We start from the raw sequence: 10,071 nt of genomic DNA on the forward strand, positions 1-10,071 counted from the left end.
GTGATGATCAGAGGGAAATGATTTTGTATCATTATCATAATAAGTATGCTTATCTAAAAAATATATAACTCAAATAAATAAAAATTAGTACATTATAATTTTGAATTTTCATCCTATTAACTGCATTTCTCCATCCCAAAAGATTGAAATATTTTTTGAAAATTTACATGCAACATAATTCTTATGTTCATACATTTCTAGCACCTAAAATTTGATATTTACATTTATAATAGTTGTGTCATAACGTATTTATGAAAAGATGTATTTTACTTGGAAAAAATCTATAATAATAATATTTTTAATGTAATGTTAAAAAATTGAGTGTATGCTAGTAAATATCAAAGTTCAAGTTGTGTATATGTAAATACAAAAGAACCATGTTCCATGCATTTAAATGCGCAATATAAATTAATAAAAGGAGCCAAATTGTCTTAATAATTTCTATTTCCAACTCTAAGTAAATAAATTGGAATTGAGTGATATTTAAGCAAATCTTCTTATTTTAAGGGCAGACAAGAAAAACAATATAATAAGTATTTTAGGAATGAACACTCAACCATTAAGCTTTAATTCTTTATGTTTTCTAAATAAAAAAAAAAAACCAAAACATATAGCTGTTATGGCTTATTTTTTATTTTTTATGTTTTCCAAATAAATAAAAAATAAAAAAAAAGCTTAAAATATTAATTTTATTTAACATTATTCTTTTTTTCTTTTTTTACTTTCTGCCGCAGTCCATAAATAAGCAAGCAAAACACCTTCTATAACACGCTGGAATCGCACAAAAAGGATCACAACACTTTATCCGAATTTATGACGAAGAAAACAAAAATAAAATGTTAGAAATTTTAAGAAAGATTCACATGCAATCCATTCAATTCTCAAGTATTTACATGTTGTAATTATATAATGAATAAAATTAAAAAATAAAATGTTAGAAATTTAATAAAGATTTACATACATTAAATTCAATTCTCATGCATTTACATTTCTAACACATAAACTTAACTTCAATTTTTACACATATGCCCCTTAATCCATGCATGAAAAAAGTTCATTACAATTTATTAAAGTTTAAAAAATGATTTAGTGATAATGATATTTCTATCTAATATAAAAAATCTTAGTGTTAATATAAATATGAAATTTTAGACATACGATTTGTAAATACAAAAGAATTGAGTGGTGTGTTTGTAAACAACTGGGAGAAAAATTACATCGGGATATTTCAACAAAAAAATTAGGCTAAATGAGTTCCATAGTTCTTAGATCAGCTTTGAAAAGAACGCAAATATAAAAATCAATTAAAATTTATATTATACTCACCACAAAATAAATTCAAAAATTTTAAAATATACACCAACCAAAAAAATTAATCAAAATATTATAAGGAGCATCTACATACATGCCACACAATTCTTATGTATTTACATATACTTATTACAGTTATACCACCCAAATCTTTTGCATCACATAAAGCAATACCATCAAGTTAACATTTAACATTTTAAAAGTGAAATACACATTTTCATGAATATGTAAGGTTGTATGTATGTAAAATATGTTAGATATGTAAATACATAAGAATTAGGTGGTATTTACGTAAATCTTCCATATTATAAACCAACTTATTCCAATCTTAATAGACACGTGATGTCAAAAACTCCTTTAAAAACGATTTCATATATACCTACAATAAAAATACGGGAATTTTACACGCCTAGCATAAAATTCTTATGTTTTTACATATCTCACACCTAAACTTTTATATTCACATACATAGCACTTTGATGCTTTAAACTTTTGTCTGACGAGATTAAATTCCCATTTAAAAAAATGATAATTGTGCTATTTTTTTTATGTGATATTAAATATTTGAGAACTATAAGTACAAATATGAAAGTTTAGGTGAGACATGAAAATACATTAGAATTGCGAGCTATGTATTTAAATGCTTCTTAAAACAAAATTTCAATGTTCATCTACAAAACAGTAAATTCAGGAGCCAATTCAACATACCTGGAAATCAAGATCAGCAGTTTTACCCCAACAATTTGAAACAGAAACACCAAAAAAATTGAATTAATTTCCCAGCTGAACCATCCAATCAGATCAACTAGAACAAACAACTTCAGCTTTAGAACAGATAATCTCATCAATCAGATCACCAGACATTGCTGAGGGTATTCTATGTCTTTTAAGAATTCTGGAAGTTGCCAATTTGGCATTTCTGTAATTCAGAACAATCACTCTTTCATCATCTAAATCAAATCTTAAATTTTCTTCATGGCAACCTTCCACAAGGCTGCACAAATGCTTCAGATTATCAACCTCTGTTCCGTTGACCTTCTTTACCTGGAACAGAAGACTGATTAGTTTCAGGAGGTATAAAATGAAAAGGTTTAAAGAGATTTTTCCAAGCATACTACACAATTCCAGTGAATTTACATATTTTATATACAGTTATGACAATTTAGTATCATAAACATAAGCATGAAAAGGTGCATTTCACTATCAAAATGTTAGTACTAGTTCTATTCTTGAGGTATTATTAAAGATTTGAATGTCATGCCTGTAAATATGAAAGTTTAGAAGTTGGATATGTAAATATATAAGAATTGTGTGGTATGTATGTAAATGCGCCAAAGTTTAATAATGGGATACCTGTAGTTCTGAGAGTCTCTCATATCCAGTATTAATATCATCCATTAATACCTGAATTACCAAAATCATTGCTTTTTTTAGAGGCAATAGAAAGAATAACAACAAAAAATGCACATGCACGTCCTGTATTAACTTGGATTTAAGTGAATGCACCATAGATCTTTATGGCTGTCAATGATTTAATCTACAGTTGATCGAATTCTATATGAAGATTAACTCAAATTCACGTGATTTAATCAAGAAAAGATCCTACTCGGGTTACCATTTGGCTTGATCTGATCTCCATTTAATCTAAGCATGGCTTGCTAACTTTAATCTGAGTTCAATTCTAATGAAAATTGTATTTACATGCGTGTACATATGTATATAAGCATATGTATGCGTCTGTGTGTGTCACGACCTTTAAGCCAAAATCACAACCGTGATAGCTTATATAAATCTATTAAGGATACAAATAAAAAAAATCAAGTGTCAAAACAGTTTCTTGACAGTTATATAGGACCATTTTTGTATCAGTGCCTATAAAAATGTCAATTTAGTACAGTGACTTTTTAACTTGAGACTGAAATAGTCCATCATGGGAACTATTTCAGCCCACATTAAAAGTTTGGTGACTAAAATGTCACTTTTATAAACTCTGAGATTAAAATGACCCCTTACAAAGAGTTAGGGGGCTATTTTACAATTATCTCCAAATAAATCGCATAAAAATCAATGTTTATCATAAACTCTGACAGTAAAATTTGGCAAGAAGAAAAAGCAACTGATCTTTTCAAAAGCATGCTATTCTTTTAGCTCTAAAAACACTTCATATAAGCACAATTTTGTTCGTTACCTGAGAAAGAATAACTAATTGTTCGCCAGACATTTTCGGCAATTCTCGTAATGAACGTTCACAGAGACGGCGCGGCGAAGCATTGTACCAGTCATCTCCGTACTCATGAAGGTAAGGCTGCGTCAATGGTATAAAAACCAGACCAGCAAAAATATAGTAACTTGGCAGTTTATCAAACTGTTGAACAGGAACCAAAGGCTGCAGCTGCATATTACATAGCATTATAGTTTATATATCATGATATTTCAATCAAAGTTCCACAAAATTTTCCAAAGGTATAACATATATGATGTTTAACTAGAATGAGTAAGATATGTAATCATCAGAGTAAAATAAAAAATAAAAAAAAAAATTGAATGGAGTGGTAAAATGACCACGGGCTATTTACATGGGGCCATTTTAGCCCCCAAGTCTACAAAAATGCAAAATTAGTCCGTAGACTTCTTCAATATGAGCCAAAATTGTCCTCTCTCCAAACGTATAATAGATAAAGGGTTTAACTAGAATGAGTAAGACATGTAATCATCAGAGTAAAATAAAAATCGAATAAAGTGGTAAAATGATCCCCGGCTAATTTTAGCCCTCTAGTCTACAAAAATGTGAAATTAGTCCCTAGACACCTTCAATATGAGCCAAAATAATCCTATGAGTGGACTATTTTAGCCCTTACTAAAATAGTACAGGCACTAAATTGGCACTTCTATAGACTTTCGGACTAAACTAACCCCCAACCAAGAATTAGAGGATTAATTTGACACTTTTCTTAATAAAAGTTCAATAAAATGTAGGTTCAAAACTAAACCTATGAGGCATTCTGACGTGGGAGCTTCCCTCATGGGACGTTTCCGCAATCCAGAAAACACTCCCACAACCCTTGCTACATTCTCAAGACCGGCTCCCTCACTGAATCGGGACGCGGCACTCTTCTGGCACATGGGATCAATTCAAAACAGTAAACTAAGGGTCGGCCGACCTTCGTACATGGATTTACCGCCTCCTTGTGAGAGGACGCCCGCTCCTCTTTACCCTAGACTTATATATTTGCTTTTGTCTTTAGGTTTTCAGTTTTGGCATACGTTTTCTGTCGGAACAGCCATCTGCGTCCTCTTTCTCCCTTCCAGAGTTGTATTCAAGAGTAGTCTCAGCTGAGGTGATGATCTCCTTACGAGAGATCGAGTGGTGCTCCGGCTGTAACTCGTTTACGCGGGAGTATTTACCTCTAACTTTTACATCCCCCATACTTCTCCCTTTGCTTCCGCTGTCATTCCGATTCCCGGCCTTCCACTTTGATGTCATCGCTGTTCCAGCCCTCTACCTTTTGTTGCCACCACCCAGAATCCCCCACGCCTTGTTGTTTTACTGTTGTCGGACCATCCTACATCACTGCCACACCGAAGAACAGCTCTCATTTGCAGTTTTTCACTGCAATCTTCCAATTTCAGCCCTTCATGCTCACCGCTACTTCCCTGGACAGCCGCCTCTTGCTGTCCTGCAGTCCCCGGCTGGCACCATCTTTCTCCACTACTACAACCGCCCAAAACAGCAACCTTTGCTCTTAATCTAGCAGCCCAGCCTCACACCGCCTGCTTCCATCAATCCAGCCTGTTGCCTCGTGGCCGCAGCCCCTTTCTCCTAGCTTCCGTCATCTGGAAAACAATAAACCGGCTGTTTTCCAGCTGTCCCGTGGCTGTTCAGCCTTTCCCTTCACACCTCGCAGCTCCGCATGCCACCCCGCTTGCTCTCATTGCAGTCCCAGTCTCCCAACCGATACTTCCATCCCCTTTCGCTGCATTGCTACTATTTCACCACAGTCCCGCGCTTTCCTTATCTTGCCACCACCTTTCCGACCACCTAGCCGACCTCCGCCACTCCAAAATAGAGCCCAGTATGAGTTTGCGTCTTGTTTTGTTGTATTTTTCCTTTCAAGTGTGTTGGTTGTAACCGTCTATTTATTTTTGATATTAATATTTGCTTTTCCTTTGTGGTTTAGGTTAACACCGGTATCACATTCAATCCAGTTTGCACTATAACTTTACAAAATTTTTTTTTACTACTGAATGAAAAAAATACTTTTAGTGAATATATAGTGCTTCACTAAAACGGGTACAATATGTAATTATACAAGCAAAATAAACAAAATTCATCAAAGCATTGTAGAAAAACTAAACCGTATAAGGCATTATTTACTGGGTAGATTGACATACAAACCACTCAAATCCTATGCATTTACCTATCAAACACCTAAAACTTTAATTTTTACAGACATACCACTTTTACTGTGCATGAAAAGGTGTATTTCGGTATTCAAAAGTTAAAGTAGTGGTATTTTGATGTGATATGAAAGGCTTGGTTGGTATAAATGTAAAAGAAAAATTTAGGTGTTTGATATGTAAATACAGGGGAAATGGGTGGTAAGCATGTAAATGCCCCTATTTACTATTAACTTGACTCTATGTACTCGCACTGTAACTCTTTAGTATTTAGAGGCCAAAGAAAAGACGTTCTTTTTTTTTTCTTTTTTTTTTTTTTTTGAAACAAGACTTCAAGTCAATAAAACTGTGAAAATGCTTCCCACCTGCGGACCATTAATAAGTGAAAGAGTAAGATAATTAATCAACCAGACAAAATAAAGAATATGAAAAAAAAAGTACCGCAGCAAAGCTAGGCTAAACCATACGAGACATTATTTATCATTCATTTGCTTCAATCTGCTTGACACTGTAACTTTTTAGTAGTTAAAGTCTACATACAAAAGAAGAAGCTTTATCAATAATAAATAGGAAGATTTACATACATAGCACCCAAGTTCCATGTATTTACATATCTAACGCCTAAACTTTGCATTTTTACATTTCTACCACCCAAATCTTTCATCTCACATCAAAAATACCACTTTACTTTTAAAGAATGAAATACACCATTATATATATATATATACATATACATATATATATATATATGTAAATATGTAAATATTAAAGTTTAGCTATATGATATGTAAAAACATAGGAATTGAGTGGCATGTAAGTAAGTCTTCCTCATAAATATGCATTTCCTCCGTCAATATAAATGGCACAGGCCCCATAACCTCGATAATCACCACGAAAGAAAGAAGCTTCACTTACAGGTCTGAGTGAAATGCTGAGTTCATGCACTACGCCATCTCTAAGCACTCTAAGAAAAGCTTTCTCATCAGGTTTCTTCATGGAGACGAGATGATCGAAGGTTATCCTCTCCCTATTTCGAAATGCCACTGTGTAACAAAAATGATCAAATTAGCTAAAACTGTGAAGCATTTACATTTCCATCTAACATTATCCAAATTTATTTGCAAAATAAGCATCCAAGAGAATAGGGCCTGATTATGTTAGATGGGGCATTTACACGCATGTCACCCAATTCTTATATATTTATGTATCTAACAACTAAATTTTACATTTTAAAATTACACAACCTAAATCTTTCATAACACAAAAAAAACACCACCATTTTAACTTTTAAAAAATGAAATACACATTCTCAAACATAAGTAAGATGGCATGTACATAAAAATTAAAGTTTACATGTTAGATATGTAAATACATAGGAATTGAGTGGTACATATGTAAAATAAGATGTTGATTCACCAGTTCCGTCATTTGCTATCGGCACGCCATCAAATGCGATAATAATATCATCTTTTTCCAATACATTGAAAGCGTCGGAAAGTGGATTGATTTTGCTAACAAGCACACCGGTCATTTCAGGATGCATGTGGAAGTGCTCTCTTAGCTGAACATTTTCAGTAGGCTGGCATGATAAACCAAGAGAGCAAAATCCAACATATCTGCCATTCTCTTCCACTCCAGATAAGAAATGCCTGATAATGGGGACAGGTATAATATACCTACGAGAACAATTAATGTTCAAGGCTATGGGTATATTTGTAAAATTCTAAATTACAGCAAAGTTCAATGAGCCATTTAAAGACAAAACACTAACTAGTTAAAAAAAGATAAATGGACACAAATCTTATGAATTTACATATCTCACGTCTAAAATTTCATAATTACATAGATAGCATTTTGTTGCTTTAAACTTATGCATGAAAAAGTGTATTTCACTTTTAAAAAGTGATAATAGTTCTATTTTCAATGTGAAATTAAAGATTTGAGTGCTATGTGGGTAAATATGAATGTTTGGGTTTGAGATATGTAAATACATAAGAATTGTGTCCTATGTATGTAAATGCCCATAATAAAAAACAACTCTCAGGCTGCACTTCTAATGGCAAACTTATGATAAAAATTAAAAGGGGGATTCACATATGTACGACACAATTCTTACATATTTACATGTCTAACACAAATAATTTAGTATTTACATACTAAACACTCAGATCTTTGACATCACATCAAAAATACCACTATCATTAACTATTTAAAAGTGAAATAGATCTTTCATGCATAGTTTTTTTATGCAAAGTTATAAATCTAGATATCAAACATTAAGTGCTAGATATGTAAACGCATAAGAATTGTGTGATATGTTTGTAAATTTCCCAAATTGAAAATATTAGAGCCATTTTAGTAGGCAAAAAGAGGATGCTAAAATACCAACTAAACGGCGAGTTGCGAACTCTGTTGCTTCCAACAAATTAAGCCATAATATAATGTGCCATGAGCTTGAAGATGCAGGATGAAGCATATTGGGTGATTACATTTATGAATTATTACTGTTTCGCCTGAGAATACACATACTACTAGCCCAGAAACTAATTGCATCAAGCAGGTAGTTTTGGAGTAACATAACAGTTACATTTATATTCTTGACTACAGCATCAAAACCATGATATTGATCTGTACTCTTTATAGTTCATTCAATAAGAAAAACGGGAACTCATAATCATATTCATTTTCATGCATATTATTTCTAGGACCCTAATTTATAACATAGTATTATGATGAAACTTTTCATGGTGCTTAGTAATGATATATGAATGAAAATTTTTGTTTACCATTATTGTAAAATCTTTGATCAAATGTAAGGGATAAAGTGTTTCCGAGAAGCAAGGTCCTTATTAAAGTATGAAACATCATAGCGTCTTTAAGATTTCATCCTGCGTCATATCTCTGAATTTTTCTTTAGGCCTTCTTCCCTTTCACATTGCTATAACTTATGCAAAACAATACAAGCTTCTTAAAAATTTCCACAAATGCCTAAAGTACACCCCTTGTCCCCAGCCCATGAGCCATTTTCCCTTTTCATCATTCCTCCCATAAAATTATTCTCGTTCCATTCTACAACACCCTCACAAATCCCATTTATAAGCTATCATAACAGATCAATTAATTCCAACCAGACCAAAAATTCTCAGTTCTTCCAAGTTTAAATTCAAAATGATCTCTTATTAAATCATCAGCAACTCAAATCGCCAAAATATTTGCGGTTTCAAGTTATTTGAATCTTTGCACATCATTTGAACTACTTGTAACTACAGACATTATAAAATCATGATTATACTTAAATATAAATATATATCTTTTATTAGTTATTATTGTTTGGTATAAATAGGACTAATATGTTTAGGGTTACGTTATGCTATGAGATTGTTGCCTTGAGTCATTGTTAGGGTTTGGAGAGATAGCCTACCTCTCAAATTGTAGGTGCTTATCTTTATGTGTCTGAATTTAGTTGTTTTGTGTTATTGAAGAAAAAAAATTTTCTCTAATTTCTATAGAGATTTGTCTGATTTGTATCAAAATGGTATCAGAGCCTTTGATTTTAGGGAAAAAATTATAGTACGATACAACCGCAGTTCAAATAGGCAAGACATCGCTGAGAAACGCTAGCTGGAAGATCGCAGCATTTCCATAGAATTTTTGTTATTCGTGCTAGCTGTGAAGCCAACGGGATCATGGCGTACAAGCAAATCCTTCGTGACCTAAACTTATGAAACAGTTATGACTCGAGGGAGCTAGGAAACCGAAGGGATCGTAACATACAAACGCTACTTTCGTTACTGAGCTTCATAAAACAGTCACAATCTGTGATATTTGATAGGATAACAACGACACACTGCATACTGGGTGGGTAAATACACTAATTGTCTCTCGATCTGCTATACGAGTCGCCTTTGTAACTGAGCCTCGTGATACAGTCGCAGCTCAAGCTAGTTGGTAAGCCAACGACAGAATAGCGGTGTACAAAAGTTCCATGATCGAAAACCTTCATGAGAGTAATTGCAACTAAGAAAGTAGAAATGTCCTGAAGGAGAAATTAGAGAGAGAGGTGAGCCAAATTAGAATGAAATGGATGAGCATTTCTCAACCATTGAGGGGTTGTTCTCATACATGGAAGGGAGACTAATGGCTTAGAAAAAATAATGATGAACATCGTAGAATTTCATGCAAACTCGTCGCAGGCCGCCGCAGGAATCAAGCGACAGTATATGGAGGGATGCAAACGGCACCAATCTGAAGGATTTATGTGGGCATCAAGGTATCATCGCCGCTTTAGGCAGATCTGGTTTCACGAGATAGACTGAAGGAATAAGGAGTGGGCTCAAGCAGCAGAACTTGAAAGGAAGAGCG

General features: G+C 33.4%; 1 protein-coding gene across 2 annotated transcripts in view; it reads right to left on the bottom strand.

The window, feature by feature from the left end:
• Nucleotides 1-1,939: 1,939 nt before the first annotated feature.
• Nucleotides 1,940-10,071, bottom strand: part of LOC110033713 (protease Do-like 10, mitochondrial) — a 33,918-nt gene continuing 25,786 nt past the window's right edge. The window contains exons 4-8 of one of the 2 annotated variants that reach the window (XM_020737771.1): nt 7,126-7,385; nt 6,625-6,752; nt 3,500-3,703; nt 2,665-2,715; nt 1,940-2,355 (exon numbers count right to left, since the gene is read on the bottom strand). In XM_020737771.1, coding sequence (XP_020593430.1) covers nt 2,113-2,355; nt 2,665-2,715; nt 3,500-3,703; nt 6,625-6,752; nt 7,126-7,385 — 886 coding nt within the window. In that variant the 3' untranslated portion in view covers nt 1,940-2,112. The remainder of the gene's footprint in view (nt 2,356-2,664; nt 2,716-3,499; nt 3,704-6,624; nt 6,753-7,125; nt 7,386-10,071) is intronic. The other variant, XM_020737772.1, reaches the window with a different exon arrangement.

The sequence above is a fragment of the Phalaenopsis equestris genome, unplaced genomic scaffold (genome assembly GCF_001263595.1).
Source record: "Phalaenopsis equestris unplaced genomic scaffold, ASM126359v1 Scaffold001266, whole genome shotgun sequence".
Lineage (NCBI taxonomy): Eukaryota > Viridiplantae > Streptophyta > Magnoliopsida > Asparagales > Orchidaceae > Phalaenopsis > Phalaenopsis equestris.